The sequence below is a fragment of the Penicillium verhagenii genome, assembly GCF_028828195.1.
Source record: "Penicillium verhagenii strain IBT 33310 chromosome Unknown utg000002l_segment0_segment0, whole genome shotgun sequence".
NCBI lineage: Eukaryota > Fungi > Ascomycota > Eurotiomycetes > Eurotiales > Aspergillaceae > Penicillium > Penicillium verhagenii.
In genome coordinates this window covers 3388616-3407519 of record NW_026643166.1, presented here as the reverse complement: position 1 = coordinate 3407519, position 18904 = coordinate 3388616, and the positions used below count along the sequence as shown (strand labels likewise).

General features: G+C 47.9%; 5 protein-coding genes across 5 annotated transcripts; 3 read left to right on the top strand and 2 right to left on the bottom strand.

Annotated features, from left to right (window-relative positions):
• Positions 1 to 1031: 1031 nt before the first annotated feature.
• N7466_001245 (Zn(II)2Cys6 transcription factor) lies at positions 1032 to 4681 on the top strand (the record flags this gene model as incomplete). Its single annotated transcript, XM_057160643.1, has 9 exons — positions 1032 to 1147; positions 1222 to 1271; positions 1333 to 1671; positions 1757 to 1848; positions 1913 to 1961; positions 2041 to 3033; positions 3096 to 3196; positions 3246 to 3915; positions 3972 to 4681. The coding sequence occupies 9 exons, from the start codon at positions 1032 to 1034 to the stop codon at positions 4679 to 4681; spliced, it is 3120 nt and encodes a 1039-aa protein (XP_057026891.1).
• A 552-nt stretch (positions 4682 to 5233) lies between these two features.
• N7466_001244 (uncharacterized protein) lies at positions 5234 to 7564 on the top strand (the record flags this gene model as incomplete). The annotated part of the gene is made up of 1 exon (XM_057160642.1): positions 5234 to 7564. One exon carries the CDS (start codon positions 5234 to 5236, stop codon positions 7562 to 7564), a length of 2331 nt encoding a protein of 776 aa, XP_057026890.1.
• Positions 7565 to 8090: 526 nt separating this feature from the next.
• N7466_001243 (Laccase abr2) lies at positions 8091 to 9980 on the bottom strand (the record flags this gene model as incomplete). Its single annotated transcript, XM_057160641.1, has 3 exons — positions 8091 to 9147; positions 9204 to 9678; positions 9737 to 9980. The coding sequence occupies 3 exons, from the start codon at positions 9978 to 9980 to the stop codon at positions 8091 to 8093; spliced, it is 1776 nt and encodes a 591-aa protein (XP_057026889.1).
• Positions 9981 to 11229: 1249 nt separating this feature from the next.
• N7466_001242 (putative homeobox and C2H2 transcription factor) lies at positions 11230 to 13788 on the bottom strand (the record flags this gene model as incomplete). Its single annotated transcript, XM_057160640.1, has 1 exon — positions 11230 to 13788. One exon carries the CDS (start codon positions 13786 to 13788, stop codon positions 11230 to 11232), a length of 2559 nt encoding a protein of 852 aa, XP_057026888.1.
• Positions 13789 to 16897: 3109 nt separating this feature from the next.
• N7466_001241 (putative ubiquitin-conjugating enzyme) lies at positions 16898 to 18866 on the top strand (the record flags this gene model as incomplete). Its single annotated transcript, XM_057160639.1, has 3 exons — positions 16898 to 16952; positions 17639 to 17819; positions 17921 to 18866. 3 exons carry the CDS (start codon positions 16898 to 16900, stop codon positions 18864 to 18866), a joined length of 1182 nt encoding a protein of 393 aa, XP_057026887.1.
• Positions 18867 to 18904: the final 38 nt, after the last annotated feature.

The following is an 18904-nucleotide window of genomic DNA, read 5'->3' as shown; positions in this document are numbered from 1 at the left end:
TATAGAAGAAGTCAATAATCAACGGATCGAGGGTACATATGTATTTCATATGATCATGAGGGAAGTTAAATTCCAATAAAAAGTCTTGTAATATCTTGATATCCAGTCATTGAGGTACTCGTCACGAGAAACGCCGTGTAGGGAAAAAAGAAGGGGAAAGAACTCGAACGGATCCCCGACTGGTCCGAGTGGACACTGAAACTTCCCCCCCCCCCAGAACCCCATCAAGCTCCATATTATGGAGCCCCGTGAAGTCTGGACTCCACGTTTGATCTCTGGAGCCCCGGCTTTCACACCGTGAGACTTCTATGGTAAATGCTAAGACGGCTTATAAGCCCTCGGTTCCGGGTCTGCATGGCCGATCATCATCCAACGGAACCATGACTCTAGTCATAGTGGACTATTGGTTCCAAACGATCGGATAGGATGAAAGGACCCACCAGGTGCATCCCATGACCATCAGATCTTTGGATGTCTTTATTTTGGTCCCTGAAGTTGTGGGCCGAGCTGTCGTGGCACTGTTTTCGGCGAAATACCACGTATATATAAAGGATAAAGGATAAATGGGGCGGTCAAGGGTCAAGGGGATTGGAATTCCGCTAATTCAACTTTCAGATGGCATTTTGGACAACTCAAGTGCTTGTTACCTCCAGGAATTTCTTTAAGGAAAAGAAAGAGTGAAAAAGAGGAAGGATAGGGAATCGGACTAAAATTCTCCCCTCCTTTCAACCCCATCTTTCCCCCCCCCCTCTAAAACAATACATTTTATCCTCACAGAGCTACAAAACCCCTTCCTATTGGGCTCTGGGGCCCCTGTGCATCCCACCAACGAAATCCCTGCCAAAGCCTCATGACGTTTACCATTCCAAAGTCCACTCTTTTCCCTCACGACCTATCTTACCGCTTCGTCTGTCCTATACTCCGTCACATCCCGAATTAAGCTTCGCGTGTCACCTCGATCGCAACGACGCCGTCGGGGCCAACGTCCTGTGCCCAATGGGTCGTGATCACGGATAAATTTGTCGCTCGCCATGAGCCCCCCTTCTTCCAAAGTGAAGAATGGCGGCAATACCTCTGGCCCTAGACAGATTCGCTTCGTCGCCACCGATGGCCAGCCACAAACCAAAAGGCGCCGAGTCAACGCCGCGTATGTGAAGCGCACTCCATATTCGAATAATCTACGAGCTGGCTAGATGTTAACTGGAACTTGGGATTTCATAGTTGTTTAACCTGCCGCCGTCGCAAGATTAGATGTTCGGGGGAACAACCAGGTACGAACATGCTACGCCATTTCCACAGCTCTGGCGATACCTTGCTTACACCTCGGTTTAGTGTGCAAGACATGCTCCGACTACAAACATGTTTGCCTGGGGTACGGCGAATCCACTGCCCACCAGCGGTCCCAGTCCGATTCGGTCTCACGAATACCGCCAGCCCTTCCTGTCGGGTCCAACGATACAAAGCAGCACAAGGAACGGATATCGGGGAGCTATTCACCCGAACCCGCCTCAGCAGTGGCACCGACACCAAGACCTCTTTCCCAACAAATACCAAATAAGTCCCCTATATCAAAGCAATCGGAGTCCAAGGATGCTTCATTATCTCGAGACACTTCCGCGCGTACAAACAAGGAGTCTGACTCGCATGCCGCCGGTGATACACCAGGAAGCAGTAAGTTGGAAATACCGTTGTCTACATAGGCCCGAAGGCTGGTCAGGGTTTGTAAACCAAGATACTAAAATTCACCGTGACCTAGGCAGGACTTCTCTTAGCTCTGGAAACCGAACCCATGTCCCGTATTTTCGATACTTTGGGCCCACCGCCATTGTACCTGGCTTCAAACAAATGGTCCGTTACTTAAGTCAAGCGAAGGTGTTTTTCTTCTTCTTTTTCTTTTCTAATATGATACTAGGTTGTCCAAGTCCGAGGATCACGTAGGAGCAATCCATCAATGTCATCAGGTTTGTTTCCCAACTTGGCTGCGCAACTCGGCATTTTTAAATGCTTGATCTCTCACTGATTTGGATGACTTCAAAATAGAGTCGTTATCCCCACTGCGTAGCCCCAGGCCTTCAGATACCCCTGGTGGCCCGTCGGCAGTAGAGAGCCGTGATAGTCGAGACGCCAATAAGATCCCGTTTTACGACCGAGATGACACGCCCCCGGTATCAAATCTAGTCTCTCACCTGTGCGATCTCTTCTTTATGCATCTGGGATGCAATTTTCCATTCCTCCAGCGAGAACGATTTCTTCAGGACCTCAAGGAGAAAAAGGTTGATACTATGCTAGTGGATGCTGTTTGCGCATTGGCTGCTAGATTTTCACCCCACCCATTACTTGGACCTCCTCAGGCCCCTCCCATCGACCGTTCGCAGCCTCCGGCTGATATCAGAATGTGGGACCGTGGTCTACCTTTTGCACATCGAGCAATGAGCGCCCTGGTTGATTCGCTATCATGCCCAACACTCTCCGTTGTCCAAGCTTGCCTATTACTGGCATATGAGGAATTTGGATCTAATCACGATAGTGGTCTCTGGATGTACTTGGGAATTTCAATCAGGATGGCCCAGGATCTTGGATTACAAAAGCACCAGGGGTTGAAGTATAGTTATGGAAGGAAAGGCGTGACCCCGAGTGAGGTAATGACTGGGCAGGCTGGAAAGCTGCGCGAAGATCAGTACGATGATCTCGATGTATACCAGAGCCCCAAAACCCAGCAACCTGCCTTTGGAGCCGAACGGGCCCGAGAAAAGGAACGAGTTGACACTTTTTGGAGTATATTCTTTCTTGATCGCGTCATTTCTTCGGGAACAGGCCGGCCGGTTACCCTACGGGATGAGGATATTGAGCTCTGTTTCCCTCTGCAGTCTGAATCTCAGTTACCGAATGGTTGGCCCGCACCATTTCCGCCACTCATTCGAGTCATTCATCTCTACGGGAGAGTAACGGATCTTATTAACGGTATACAAGATGTCAACCATGTGACCCCTGATACACTCAAAAGGTTGGCCGGTATGGAAAGTGACTTGACAGGTAGGAACTCCAAGGATGATTTTACATGGGCCCCCTTTCTAACATGTCTTCCATTTGGGTAGGCATCTATCAGCGATTGTCCCCAAAATTGCATTTTAACGCAGCGAATTTTCAAGCATATGTCAAAGCGAAAGAAGGGACTAATTTCATTCTGCTTCATTTTGTGGGTAGTTTCACTTCTACTTATTAGCATGACGCTAACCGTTTACCAGTGGTTTCACACCTTGATTGTGCTACTTCACCAGCCTACGCTTTTGAACTCATTTGGCGGCTCAATACAGCATCTTTATCCCAACAGCCGTGAACTTTCAATGTCCTCGGCAAAAACCATCGCTGATATTCTATCATTTTCAGAACTAGTAGATGGGAAGAGTTTCATCGGTAATCCTTTCACCAGTCAGCCGATGTACATTGCGGCCTGTGCATTTTTAATGGAAAGCGCATATTACACATCACCTTCATCCAGGGGAACATCGCCTCTGCCGGAGCCGCTTTTGAGCAATCAATCCAGTGGGTTTGTGATGCCAACAATGGAGCCGCCTCATGGTTCAGAACGAAATTCGACTGCCAAGCACATTTTGCTTGCCTCCGCTGCCAAGGAGAATTATCAGCGGTGCTACAAGGCGTTAAAGGCATTGAACTCGTACTGGGAAGGCACTGGATACATATTGACGGTGCTAGATCAGAAGGCTAAGGGTATCGTGAACCCTCTTTTGTACACCACAGAAGAGGCAGAGAACATTGTGGGAGAAACGCCGTTTGGAGCTGCCAGCTGGCGCCCAGGTCAGCCGTCGGATGTTGCTCAAAAGTCCCAGAGGCCCCCAGGCGTCGCAGACATCCCGACCGACGGGAGGTGGTCACCGAAATTTGACCCCGGTCAGGGTAAGTCTCAAAAGTTAATTGAATAGAAGTTCCTACTAATATGGCTTCGTTTCTAGCCATTGGATGGGCGCTCACTGGGGCCACCAACTCCTCACAGCCGAACCTGAGTTTACTGTATCAGATGCCCAATACAGAATCCGAGGCCCGCACCGCAAAACCCACATATTCATCTCAATATAGTCACAGCTTCCCGCCATTACCAGTTGTTACAAATGCTGGAGCAAGCTCGAGTTCCTCTTTTGCGCACCCCCTCACCCCATCCATTTCCCATGCTGAAAGCCAGGCGTCTTCCCTTTCCACTGCGAACAACAAATACTCTCAAGTCCCTTCACATACGCTCGGCACCGAATCTCCTTATTATATGAGCATCAATTCTCCTTATACTGAGTCAGGACCTGGTGCAACCGCGTCAATCCAGTCGAATTTCAACCCAGGCCTTTCTTCCAGCCAATTGGATGGCCAGACCTCCGCATACGGTTACCCTGTTTCTTCTAGAGCCACAGATCCACACGGAAGTCATGGACAACTGGGCTCTAGGAATGACCTGCATCCCTCAATGCACAACAACAACAACAACACAGGCATGATGATTGGGAGCCACGACGTCGACATGAACACACTGCACCATCAAGATTCATTTCCCTTCGCCAACGGTGAAATCGTACCATGGCTGGAATATTTACCGCAGGATGTGCTCAGTCTCTTTGGTGAAAACCATAATTATCCCCTAATGAGTCCCGACGACAATACTCGGCCTCCGCCGTAACGATCCAAACCTTTCACGTGTACATGTATCTCCTTTTCAAGTCAGATTTGCATTTGTCATGTCTTTGTTGAGCGAGCTTTATGTTGAATATGGATTCATTTCTTCTCATTTTATTATGTTTTTTTTTTTTTTTCATTCTCTTGATTGCCTGTTATAACTGGCGTTTGGTGGTATATCCTCGAGCAATTTCTAGATCGCCTGATGCTTTCTTTCAATATTTACTAGTCTGCGACATGAAACGCAACCCAAAATTCACTCAGTACCTGACATCTGAAGGGAAACTACCAGCACTTATTTGACGAATCATTTTCAAGGTTCCAATATGATAGATGAACTTCCTTATCCAGTATAGTATGTTAAACGACCTTGGAAATTAAACTATAGGTTGTATGTAGTGGAGCCGGAGCCTAACAGTAGCTTAACGGTTAGATGGTTGCCCTGGGAGACGGAGCGGTGAGCCAACTGTCAACACATCGTCACCGCATACCAACCATCGGATACATATCAGCGTATCACGCCAAATTCGAAGTTTCTAATCATACATGAATCTCTATGGCGAGACTGAGTGATGAAAGCCATCTTCCTCTTGGAGTTGACTCCTCAAATGAAATCCTAAGCCCCCAGCCTTGTCTGCCTCCAGGCAAGGAGCATCTACTCGCCACGTTTGAAACGTCCCACGTTCCACCCAGCGATAACGGATCAGCAACAGATGGCAGCCGAATCTACAGTCAAGACTACGAGTATAACTCATCGAGCTCCTCAAACCGACAATCGACCAGTGACATATTTAGCCACGAAATGGACGAAGATCTCGAACACCTGAAATCACGAGCATCGAGCCGCTCCTCCATTTCCTCTATGCCAGCCTCCGTTCTTATACACCCTATCAACCATATGGACTCAATGTCATCAGGGAATCTGCACGAGAAAATGGTCGGCTACTCAATCGAGGAATCCGAAGCCAGTTTTGGTGGATTCGACGATCCGCCTAGAAACATGCGATCTATCCGTCCTCGGGAAGCTGCATTTCGGAAACCGAGCTCCGTGCGCGCTATACAGATGCACACAGAGGACGAAGGAGAGGACGATGAATATCTCACTCCCACGAGACGTCGGGCGGGAATGCGGTCACCTGGATCTTTACCTGTGAAACGTTCGCCATATTACTCGCCTAATACCTTGACCAACAAACCAAAGCCGAAGAAAGATTATCCTCTTGTCCTACTGCATTGCAACCTCCTAGCACCCTCTCTTCCGGTCCCTGGTGCCTCGGATCTGCAGAACCAGGACATTGTGGAGCAAGTCCTCCCACATCAATACTGGAAACGCTGGCGACGATTACAAGAGAAAGTCGGATCTGGTGTCCTTCGCGACAGAGGTGTCCTGATCTCACACCCTGAAGATTTATATGATATGCTTGAAGAGCGACTCTTGGAAAGCTTGGAGTTGCAGCGCCCACGGGTACACCAAGGCCACTTCTTCGGCCATGAAGAAAATAACCCCGAATCCGAGGGCGAAGTTTCCGACCAGAGCGAAAGCGAGACGGATGGAGAACAGGGTGAGGAGTGTCTAGACTGTGGCGGACGAGTTGTTCGACAGACTGATACCAACCGAAAATGGGAGATCAGGGTGTTTGCAGCTAATGGGCTGATGCGCGCTGGAGCGTGGGCAGCTGCATGGAGAGAGATGGAGAAAGTTGATGTGGAAGTTGGGCTTTGGCTGCCGTCAAATGTGCGCCGAGCGTTAGAAAAGCGGATTCTGGAGGAGCGTGCGGCTGTGCCGAAGGAAGAGCCTCAAGCCATACTGGCTATATGCGAGGCGGGGCACCGGGATATGGACGCCAGGCGTCTCTCGGCCAGTATTGAAAGACATGCTAGGTCATTCAGCGAGGCAGGCTCGATTCCATCTGCTGCACCGCCAGCTCCTCATGTTCCAGAGCCAACACCGGACATTTCACACAAAGAACCGGAGCCCGAGATTGCTCTTGGGACTTTGCTGATCAACTATATCCGAGTGTTGGCCAGCGACAAGCGTAATATAGCGTTGGTGATCATGTCGATCGCGGTCGCATTTCTAGCTATGGGGGCTCGACCGCAACAACTGCACCAGGTGCCGGCTCTCCAATTTTTCTTCCAAAACATGGAGTCGTTTTCATTCCCTACAACTGCGGATGTGGTCTCACCAAGCTCATCCATTCCTTCCGTGAGCATTGAGTCCTTGAACATGGCCCCTTCGTCTGTGGCTTCAATTGTTGCCTTTGACAGGCCCACTCAAGTGGAAACCCTTCCAACTTTAAGGGTGACGGGCACTCTGGAAGTTTCCGAATCAATTGAGGCATTCCCTGTTGAAGAGACCGCTTTACCTATGGAGACTATGGAAACTTCTATGGAAAATATTGTCAATGCGATCACTGCACCGTCTCCATCCCCGAAAACTGAGATTGATATTTTCGAAGAACAAGCCGAGCCAATGGAAGAACACAAAAATGAATATCCTTCTCATATAGATGCAGTGGGGGAGCTGAGGGGGTTTGATTCCTCAAAAGATGCCACGGAAGATGCCACCGAGACCGAGCTTCCCGGGGCCGCTGAAGCAACCTTGGTTGTGTCATTGGAAGAGGACAAAAACACAATCCCTCTTCCTACCGAGCCAGAGGAGCAGCTAGAGCAGCCTCATCCTACAGAGGAAATCACCGATGGTTCCTACGAGACTGATACTCCTGAAATTGAGGAACAATCATCAATTGTATCATCGGGAGAAACTGAAAATGAAGTTCCTCTTATCACCGATGCCCCTGAGCAACTGATCGAGGAGGAAATTACGTCTGAAGTGGCGATCGAGGACACTATCCTGGAAGCCCCTCAGGAGGTCATTGATGAGTAAACGAAGACTCAATCGATGGCCCAACAGAGTGAATAAATAATGGAAAGAAAGAAAACTCGCAAATTTAGCATTTACGACTGGAATGAGATGAGCCGAAACGTTTGGACCTTGCGTTGATTTGTTGTCATATATTACACATTTTGGGCGTTTCCACTGTTATTTAGCCAGTTAGTCCCTTTCTTATGTCAAGTTGATGATCACATGCATGTATTGGACGCAATGATGTATGATAATGCTCTAAAAAACATCCTACTTTCAAACTTCAAATGTTTCCAATTCTCCCCAATTTGACCTATTAACTTAAGATATGTGCCACTCAAGTGCTAATTTCAAATATCTAGCACTGCAACATTCCGCATGCAAAGTAGGCATTGACATCTGGATGCTAATCCCAGCAGGATTCTCTAGTATATACCATATTTGTCAAAATGAATAGTGTCAAACTTACTACTCACATCCTTGGGCATCAATTCCCCAACCTTAGAACCCATCTCGTCAAAAAGCATATCTCGATATTATATGCAATTCAAAACCCCGATCCATCCAAATAAGCAGTTGGGATAGTCGGCCATGCGTCAACTCCATCCAAAATGGCTAACGCCATCCCTCCATCCTGGTGAACCTGTATATGACAATGCATCAAAAAAGCCCCGGGATTCACAACCTGATACCGCAATGCCATCCACACAGGCCCCGTAACCGCGATAGGCGTGGCTGACGTATCTCTCATGGGTGGGTTGACCAAGTTGAACGAATCAGGGATTTCCAGGATAGCGTCTGCGACAGAATCCCAGGTGAAATCACCGTCTCCCTGACCAATAACGAAATGTTTGTTCGAATGCTTATGAATCGGGTGGGCAGGCTGCAACGGTGTACCGACTTGGACAATGAGGTCGACCCATGTTCCGTTTTTTGTTTTGATGATTAGGTCGCTGGGTATAGCGGTTTGATTAAAAAGCAGAGGCTGCGACTCTTCAAGTTCGAGATTGAAACTGGTGTTCCCCAGAGTCCATAGATAGGACGCGTTGAAATGGTCGATGTGCAGCTTGAAGGTTTGATCGATTGTATAGTCAGGCGAGACAGCTGGGAATGGAACTATGGTTGTGTCATCCAGAAGAATTGTGTCGGCAGTAGCATTCGTGCCTTGTGTTGTGATCCATGGGATGGATGGTCGGGTGAGCTGAGATTTACCCTCGTACTGTAGTGTGGCAGTTGTATTGATGATTTGTTGCGCAGTTCCGCTCACCATGCGGATCGTATAGTCACCCTGGACTTGGTTCAGGGGTACCAAGACTGAGTAGCGTGTTGCACTAGGAAGATTGATGGCATTCACGAGGACGGGCTGGATGTACCGACCATCGACGGCATAGACGTACATGTCGTGTTCGTCCACGGAGAACATTAGGTGTAATATCCCAGCTGTACTGGTTAAATCCCAACTAACGTACTGGTCATTCTTATTGACAGTCAGGACTTCATGAGCACTTTGAGATGACGTGCACCCATAAAACATGGTCGGTAGCAGCTTGTTGTAATCATGTGTGTAATTTCCTTCCGTGCCGACGTTATCGGGCGGGAAGCATCTAATGAGGAGTCAGATTATATGAGCCAATTCTCGAATTAGGTAGCTCCTACTTACCCAATATCTGTCAGTGATTCGTTGCCCAAAACAGATTTCTGATCATCAGTTGTCAGAGCATCGAGTTCTGCAGCTGAAAAGCAATAGACCGAGCCTTTCCCGTTAATCAAAAGGGCATTCGCGCAGAATGCATCTACGCCAGATGCCTCCTCGGCTGCCCAAATTTGTTCCGATGTTAAAAGCCGCCAGTCTGAAAGTAGAACCGGCGTGGTTTTCTCTTCTGCAACAAGCATAGCCTGAAGCTGAGAAGCCTCGGTTGTGATCATACTGAAGGGCCTCTCTTCAGAGTTTGACGGTTCGATATAGATCGGGCCGTAAAGACCATCTTCAATTTGGCCACGATGGTGTGCATGGTAGAAGTATGCACCGTATTGGTGTGCGGTCCACTGATAGCGAAAAGAATCCCCTTCATCAATTGGTATCTGGCTCATACCTGGGACACCATCCGACCACGGTGTGTTCAGTTGTTCAATGCCTATTTGTTTCTATTTTTAGCATTCAAGACCCCTAATTTTTTGACTTAATTAGCTTACCATGAAAATGAACAGTGACGTTGAATGGACATTCATTCCGAACGTCGAAGATGACTTCGTCGCCTTGCACTAGACTCAATTGAGGGCCAGGATATTGACCATTGACCAGAATCACATCTCTTGTGAAGCCTGCAACCTCTCTTGGCGCCCAGGTGAGATAGATAGAGAAATAAACAATTTCAGCACATGCCCATTGAACGAAGCCTAAGGCGAAGAATACCCAAGTAGCAACAGAAGATTTCATGATGACCGTTGGAATCAGAGATAAGATCAGAATATAGATGGACCTCAATGTACCACAGCATGTATGCGGACATGGTCTCAGTTATATACGCAACGTCAACGTTGGAAGCGATGAGGGATATGGATGTGTTCCAGGAACGCTTTCCATCTCAATCTGGCCCAGCACTCTCAAGGTTTACCCTCATACACCACGCCTCATTCTCTATCTTTAATGCGAAGAACACATGGTAGTAGGGAACTTTGGGCCCGCAATTTGATCATAGCTGAAAGAATGATCAGGTCCCCGGATGTGGGTGCATCGGTGACCATGAGACCTTGCAGTCTGCTGCCAGGGTCGGGCAGGGAGAGCATTTGGTCCGAGCAATAGATTCATTTCCGTTATAGGTTTAGTCTCAGGTGCTAAAGTCCAAAGACAATTAATCACATGGTGATGTATTTCCCCAGCGTCGGGGCGAAGTTCGTTTCTGCCCCGTTGACGCCTGAATATTGAAAGGGGGAGATCTAAGATCCAAGCCACCAACCAAGATCTCGGGCGGAAGTAAGCCCGCATGATAATGATTTTCATGCAAGGTCTTAGATGACAGAGTCAAAGCGCTGCTAGTTAATGTTGCATTTCGTTGTACGTATCAGGGAGATGGTCATAGATGAACCTCGGCACATCTAGATCAGATTGTCCGCGTGGGACGAATCAGGTACGCCATCTCAAAGCTACCTGATCCCTGGATACGAGTGAGACAGGCTGTCTCGGCGTTTTGCTTGTTGAACAAGGTCCAACCAAAGTGGTGGGTCGGAAACGAAGAAAAAAAAAAACTGACCATTGAGGAGTGTCGGGTGTGAGTCAATCAGCTTTCCGACGGAATTCCGAATTTTCAATCGGCAAAATCCACTATTTGGGTGCATAGGGGGCCCCACGGGTGTGGAAAGTGGGTCATAGTATGTACTCCATAGAATGCAGTGTGAACATCAGCAGAGAAAAAAAAAAAATGACGCATCGGGATGTGAACAAGGACGCGTAGTGGTGGCTTGGTTGTAAATCGAGCTTCCTCCACGAGGATGAGGTGTGACTGCACAAGATTAAGAAACGCCAAAAGTTGTAATGTGAATTCATTCTGTAGTACAAAAACCGATCTTTAATACTTTCGTCGAAATGGTCACTAAAAGATACAAACAAAAAAAAAGGTCATTAGGCTTTTCCTTCGCAAGGTCAACTTGTCGTATATTGCAAGTGAATACCATCACGGAGACATCAATCAAAATTCGACATTATCATAAAATGCAGGTCTACCCTGCTGGGTAATCTCTGATGCAGGAGGACCGCCCTCTTTTGAATGGAGAATGCCAATGGTATCTGGGGTTCGCTGGCTCAGATCCACCCATTTCTGTTTTCCCTTGCCTTCATAATCTGTAAAATCACCCAAAGGTAGGTGGTCATCCAACTCAGGCGGCGCAAGCTCACTGTAGCTATCGTTTAATCGTTGCAGGAACTCTGGATCGAAGCCCATCTGCACCAACGGATCAGCAGACCCTTCTGCAGGAGCGGAAGAGGCCGAAGCGTTGCCTGGAAGGCTACTGCTCCAATCAGAGGTAAATGCTGGGACGCCAGCTGATATCATCCCTGCGCTACCAACATAGCTGCCTGAGAGACTTCCTGCGCCGCTGGGGCCGGCAGAAGAAAAACCAGTTCCTGGGTATGCCGGACTGCGGAAGCCAGGACTAGATACAGCCGTACTGGGAAGTGCACCAGGGCATACGGCCCTCGCTAAAATATTGGTTTCTGGTGGAGGATCGCGCAGACCTCCATCAACGGCGAAGGGAGGCTGTAGTCCAAGATCCGAGTACTGAATCCTGTCATCGTGAACAACCGATTGGAGTCCAGTATCTCGCTTCAAGATGCCTAACCAGACAGGATTGTCGGCGCAGGTTTGATTCCAAGGATCATCACAGCCATAAATCACTCGACGGGCTTCAGCTTGTATCATCTGATCAGTGGGGATCAAGCCCTCCGTGGTTTGATGATGGATGTACGCAGTGAGCTCGTGTGAGAGGCGGTCATAGCAATTGGCATCGTGAGGTACACTCAGCCTCGGGGTAGTGTCGTCACCTTGTGCCTGCACGGTGGTCCAGGGATTCGGTGAGCGCCACTCATAATCGATCATGTAAGGTGGGATGGCGTTTTCAACACGCTCAAGGATATAGGGTTCGAAACCCCAGTCTCCTTGCCATTGGGACATATTGGCCCCATTTTTGAAGTGGCCAGCGAGGTGGTCCACACGGTCCTTCCACGTGTGCAATATTGATGCACAGAACCCACAGCGGGATTTGATATTGGTAATGCTACTCTGCCAAATTTCCATACAGGGCTGGAATTTGGCATTGTGCATGAGGCGGAGGTGCTGATTGAGATGATCTTTCCTGTAGAAAGTTCTCTCTTGAATTGATTTTTCTTGACAGCTGAGGTAGTTGTGGGTTTCCAAGTGGTCTTTGTCAGGGTTTATGGCGAAGCAGAAGACGCATCGAAGTGTACCATTCTCCTCGGTGACACCGCCATGAGGTGAGCATGTCCACTTGTCCAAAATCAAATGCATAGATTTTTCATGACGTTGCCAATCATACTTTGCAGCAAAGGAGTCAGTGCAGAAGGTGCATTGAAATGGACGAACAGCTCGAGCCTTCTGATGATTGAAGGTGTTGACAGGTACCGATGCCTTACGGCGACGGCGACGTTCTTTGCGATCCATTGAACCAAATGAGAGGGAAGATCGATGGGAATATGCAGAAGCAAAGGAAAGATCGGACAGGGATGAGTGACTAGTACCCAAACTACTTCCCGAGGCGGTATATCTTTTGTGGTCTGAGCTTGCGTGGCTTGACTCATTGGTAGATCCAGGGCGACGGACCCTCACGTGACTCGATTGTGGTGGGCGTTGTTGACGCGACGGATCAAATGGCGGATTCGCCAGGGCACGGGCAATATCACTGATAGTAGCAGGCTCGTTCTCGGGTGGCGAGTGCTTCCAACGTTCAATGGGAGTCATGAGCGATATGTCCGTTGGGTTTTGACCGGGGATGTTTATGGCGCCTGGAACTCCAGTGTCAGTGGCAGCAGAAGGGCGAACCTTGCCGCGTCTTCGAGCATTCGCGAGCCAATTGGTGATTTGTGTTCTTGTCAGGCCGGTGTTGTTCTTCAGATCATCTTTCTCGGTTTCGGTGGGATAGGGATTATCATTGTTATCGCGCAGCCAACCCTTGAGAACATTGAGAGCCTTGCGCGAAAATCGAGTGGTGCTGCTGTTCTTGCGAGAACGTGAATCTGAATCATCCCCAAATCCACCATAGGAAACCGATTTGAGTGCTCTCTTGCCAATTAAGCCACCCGTTGGAATATAAACAGTCTCCGGCACTGGGTGCAATGTCTGAAGGAACTTTCCGGGGACTTTGGCATGAGTGAAGCTGCATTCACGGTAAAGAGAGATACAACAGGTGCATCCGTTCTGATGCATCACACCACGCTTGGCAACAAAACAGTCAAGGCCCATTCGTCGACAAAAGTCACAGGCCTGTTCGGCGCGGAACATGGGGTAGACTCCGGTGTCCTGTTCGGGACCAACGGCATCAGGTAAGTCTTGTTCGGCCGTCTCCGGGACAAGCGGGTCATGAACAAAATCCAATGGCTGATCTTGGATTATTGAGTTGAAATTGGCGTCCCGTTCTCCGGCTTCTTCAAATTCTAGATCAACTGAAGCAACATCGTCGCTTGGGTGATTGGATTCGTGAGCCGATGAGGCACCTTCAAAGTCGAAGTACTCCATGGCTTCTCAATATGGAGTTCCGGCCGTTAAGACCGTCGGGTTTTAATTTTTTCAAAGCAAAAGAAAAAAGATTATTGGTCTTTGCAAATGGTATGAGGATACGTGGAAGGTTGAAAAAGATTAACCTGAGAAGGGTATCCCTGGTCCGGGGTAGAGCTGACTGGGTGAATAATCAAATCCCGGAAGTGGAGTTCTATGGACCTTGGACCCAGCAGTTAATCGGGCCCTGGCCCAAGCCAGAGAGAGGGCTCGTGCCATACCGATAAGCAATCGGTCATAACGGACTGTTAGTGGTGGCTTTGCCCGAGGCAGACCTTTCGTAGCCGCTAAGTTCCCCCCCTCCCCCCAAGAGTCGGTCAAGCCGATCAAATAGGACAAGACCAAGATTACCCAACGTCATCTGTTCAACTTGCGGGATAGACGAGACCGGAGTAAGAGAGAAGTTCCGCGTGTGGTCAGGAAGACGCAGCTGCACGCCCTTCGCATGTCAACGCCAAGCCTATTTAGGCTTAGCTTAGTCCAAAGCGGGGCAAAAGGGCGTTTCCCAATTAGGCAAGAATGAATCATCTTCCCGCGATATCGGAGGCTTATGGGGCTCTACTAGTAGGTTTGATACAAACTACTCCAAAGTTCAATCTACAATCTTCGAGAATGAACTTCTATTTTGAATCTAGAGTATTCCATGACGACTTCTTTTCTGGGGGTGTTCTTCGTATAGACCTAATCAAGAACCGGGGTTTTGAGTCACAAAACTGCCGTGGAAACAATAGAAACTACCGACATACATAGTACTACTATGCATGATTCAAGAAAGATTCGTTTTTTGTCGGGGACAACTTGTCATACTAGTATGACATAAATGAAGTTTGGACTGAGAACTAAACACATGAATGTATTAAAGTTGGTTCATACATAAAACAAACAACTTTAATAGTGCTCCGTACAAACGAGTCGAAACGACGATATACGCTTCCCCGCCAAGCCTCAAAAATTCTTCACCGTTCCGAGAATTTTCCTCCGATCCGACTCCAACCGGAATTCGGCTGGTGAAGACCAAAATACCAAAATATCCCTTTCTATGTATTGTAACGGAATTCTCTTCCGATTTTAGGCTATCGGCTAGATTTACCTTGAAACATATGTCCTTACGAGCGAGTTTCTACTAGTAAACATTCTGGCCATCTGTAGAGTACCCAATTGGTTGGAGAAGGTCGTGGTTCACAATTCAGGAACCTCCTATCGGATTTGTTCCATTTCACACTATTGTTCAAATAACCTTCACTAGTAGACTACAATTCAAAACGTGGCTCAAGTTGGTGAACAGTTTGCCGCGGGACTTGGATTGAAACCGTGGAATCTGTCATTCTCAAAGGGCTTTAATCTACATAAACACAAAGATCTCATAAACCTAGTTGTGTAGTGGTATATAGTATATAACCTTGGAAAGAACCACTTGAAAGCCAAATTGATTGACGATTTATCTTCTCAAGTACTAGCTCAGGTATATTTGGTCTTTTGATCTTGAATTCCATTCGCATTCATGCATATGTGGATGACTTGTTTCCAATGTTCCAAATTAGGTCAAGCCCGCATCAATTGATCACTGATTCACTCTCTCCAGACCTTGGAATCTTCACTTCACCACCTCCCCTGCTCTAAAGCTCACATTGACCCTTCAAATGTTGTCATGGACGGAGAGTTGTGAGGCACATTGCTTGGGTGATCTTACAATTACATATAATTCTGTAGGAATCGAAAACAACATTTGAACAATATAATATTCTATTTACCGTGAAACAGAGTTGTTTCATCCTTCAAATATTTCCAAAATTGAATTATTGGGTTAGTCAGATCAGTGTTACGGGGTGCTCTTGCACATGTGGTGAAAAAGTCAATCTGTGCATGTGTACATAATACCAAGTACTAGTAAATACCATAGTCTGTAATTGGCACCTGGGCACCGGTTTCCGACATGTAGTACCTAGTAGGTAGCTATGTAGGCATCGACCTAGCCAATTAGCCGGAGAATCGACACAGAATCAGATTTTATATATTCAATGTTCTACAGGCAAGGCTCTATGATTTGATTTAAGAACCTAAGCAGGTACACATGCACATGTGTATTGATGCCCTCATTATTGGTGGCATTTGTATATGTATACACATGTGTGCATGATCAATGCGTTGGGTCGTCTCCAACGTTGACAGCGCTTATGATTTGATGTGATTTGTTGAGTCGTTGGGTAAAGCCCGGAGCGAACCTTTCTGACACATGTGCCTATGATATTTCGCTCAACCATTTGACAGCTCAACATTGAACTTATTGGCTCCAGCAAACGATTATTTGGTATCAGATCTATAGACAAGCTTAAAAGACAAGCTTAAAACATCTAGACGGTTGGAATCTAGATAGTGAAGTGGGGCCTTTTCGCCTTCCATCAAAAGACTAGAATCTAGACGCACAGACCTTTCTTATCAGCATATCAGATACCAGGACGCTGGCATGTGAAGCATGTGAAATCGCCGCATGCACAAAATGGTGAAAATCTGCAGGCGCGCCGTTATCTGTCAATTTGCCCCAGCCCCCCAAAAAAAAAGATCCCCATTTCTTCTTGTTCACCCATGCAAATATTTTCAAAACAAAACGAACACCTCTACGGTACCCGACAATCAACTTTGATATACTGGCCGGAAGCATGGAGTACACAAGGCTCTCCATTTTACCTCCCATCACAGCCACCATTCGGCGTCGGCTCCCTAGGCTCTATTCATCTCACAGGGCTGGCGCCGACAACGAATCGAGCGGGGATCTGCAGCACGGACTGGCATCTTTGTCCGAGCCACAACTCTCTTTTCATGGCCAGCCACCAGAATTAGCGGTTTCTGAGTTATCAAGACCCTCGACCGGGAGCGATAGTCTAGATTCTTTTGTGTCTAAATCTGGGTGTTCGGATACCCCTCCTACCGACGAGGGCGCGGACCCCACAAAGTATGAGACGGAATCTGGCTTACGATGGAACAGAGTAGTTCCTGGTGAGATCATGTTCAAGTCAAGACAAACCTGTGATTTAGAGTTACTGATTACGTCTAGCCTATAATCTCTTGCGAAATGCGGGATACGAAGCTCAACAGCCTCAAGCTGACGGCCGCCTGGCACGTTCGTTGTACATCAATGCTCTAATGTACCTGCTAGATGCGCTCCCATCGGATCTTACTCTGGAAGAAACGACCATGATTCAATGTCGCCTTCCAGATGATGTTAAATCATCAATGGCGATTTCTTCGCAGCCGTATTCGGCACAATTGGAAAGCCGCATGTTCCCCAAAGCAGTGCCTCCGTCCCGATCATACCTTCATAGACTTCTTGCGTCTAGTATTGTTCAATTGTTCATTCTGGCTCGCTTTCTTTTACCTTATTTCAGACTTCTGTTGCGCCAGGTTTACGAATATGAGCGATCGCACCGCATCACACAAAGAATCGTTACGACAACATTAGACGCGGCGGATGGGTTAGGAAAGAAAAGTGTCAACATTGGCTCGGCGTTTTGCAGATTTAATGAAGGTCGCGTGGGTGTGGCAGTAGCCAATCTGGCAAGCTGGTGGGTAGAGGGAATCGCTGGTGGAATCTATGAAGGGGTTGGGGAGGGAATGATGCACTTTGGTATACTGAGACAAGGTTTAGAACTTCAAAGATAGATTGGCATTATACATATGTTGATAGACTATAGAGCTTATAAAAATTGATTTTATTCAGATATCCCTCTGCCTAGCGGATTTATTGAAGTTTCCAGGCTGCTAATACGCAATGGAGATAAAATGAATATGTATTCCATCTACACTAACCTTCAAGTTGGAAGTCGTGACTTCGTGATTCGTACATATGCTAGTCCGAGTCATGTCGAGATCTGCGATAAGGCCTGCGATAAGGCCTGCGATAAGCAACGTATTGAAACTCCGCGGGATCTCCGTCACTCCGTCTCAGCCCAAACCTACAAACTCGTGCTTTACCATGTCAACCACCAGGCTACCTTGTGTTCCATCTGTTAGAAAGCAGCAGCTACACCTGGAATTGTGCGTCTTTACCGTGTTCCAATATTCTGTCTTAGTTTGTTTCAATTGACAATCTGTACAGCTCGAGCTTGCGACATGCTGCACCACCAGGGGTCTATGTGAGCCTCGCGCCAGGCGACCCAACATTGTGGAGTGGTGTCATCTTTGTTCGCTCCGGTATATATCAGTACAGACTGCAAGTGATTACCTTGATCCCACAGCTGACACTGGAGTTTGTTCTACTAGGACCCTACGCCTCGGCTATTCTTCGTTTCCAAATCCGCTTCCCAGACATCTACCCGGACCTGCCACCTCTCGTGACGTTTGCAACCGATGTATTTCATCCATTGATTGTGCCCCTGACTACATACACATTCAGTACCAACTCCGCAAGTGATAATACCGTCAGCGCGACGGACGATGAACGGCTATCCCCTGGCGGGTTTAGTCTCAGACATGGATTTCCCCACTGGTTTGGCAGGGACAGGCGGAGTGATCTAGCGTCTGGAACTTCATCAAGAAATGTGAGCGGTAACAGTGCAGGCACTGCGACAAATACGGATGCCAAATCGAGTCCCCCATCAGCAGAGGATGTTGGTCCATCTGGCACCTCTGACGAGGTGGATACCGAAGAAGTCACAGACAGTGATGAGACTCCTCGCATTGCCCAGATCCCTTCAGAGTACCGGTTTGCGGAAGCGAGGAAATCTGTACCTGTTGCTGAGCTTCTGGACTATATTCGCTCGACATTCGACGATGAATCAGTCCTCGACTCCTTACCCGTCGAGGTCGCAGGCAATCCGGGAGCATGGCATGCGTGGAAAGCACACCGCCGCGGAGGTGATCGATCTTGTGAATGGAAAAAAGGAAGCCCGCAGGCTCGGCAACCTGGGGACTGGCATTGGGATGGAATTTGGGCTCGGCGAGTACAGGATGAGATCGGAGCCAGTCTTTCTGACCCCATGCTTTTTGGTGGTGCTACTCGTGGTGGTGGGGATGAAATGGTAAGTATTGTCTGCTCCGCGTAGTGTATAATTTGCTAACTCAATCAGATACGGTTTTCAAG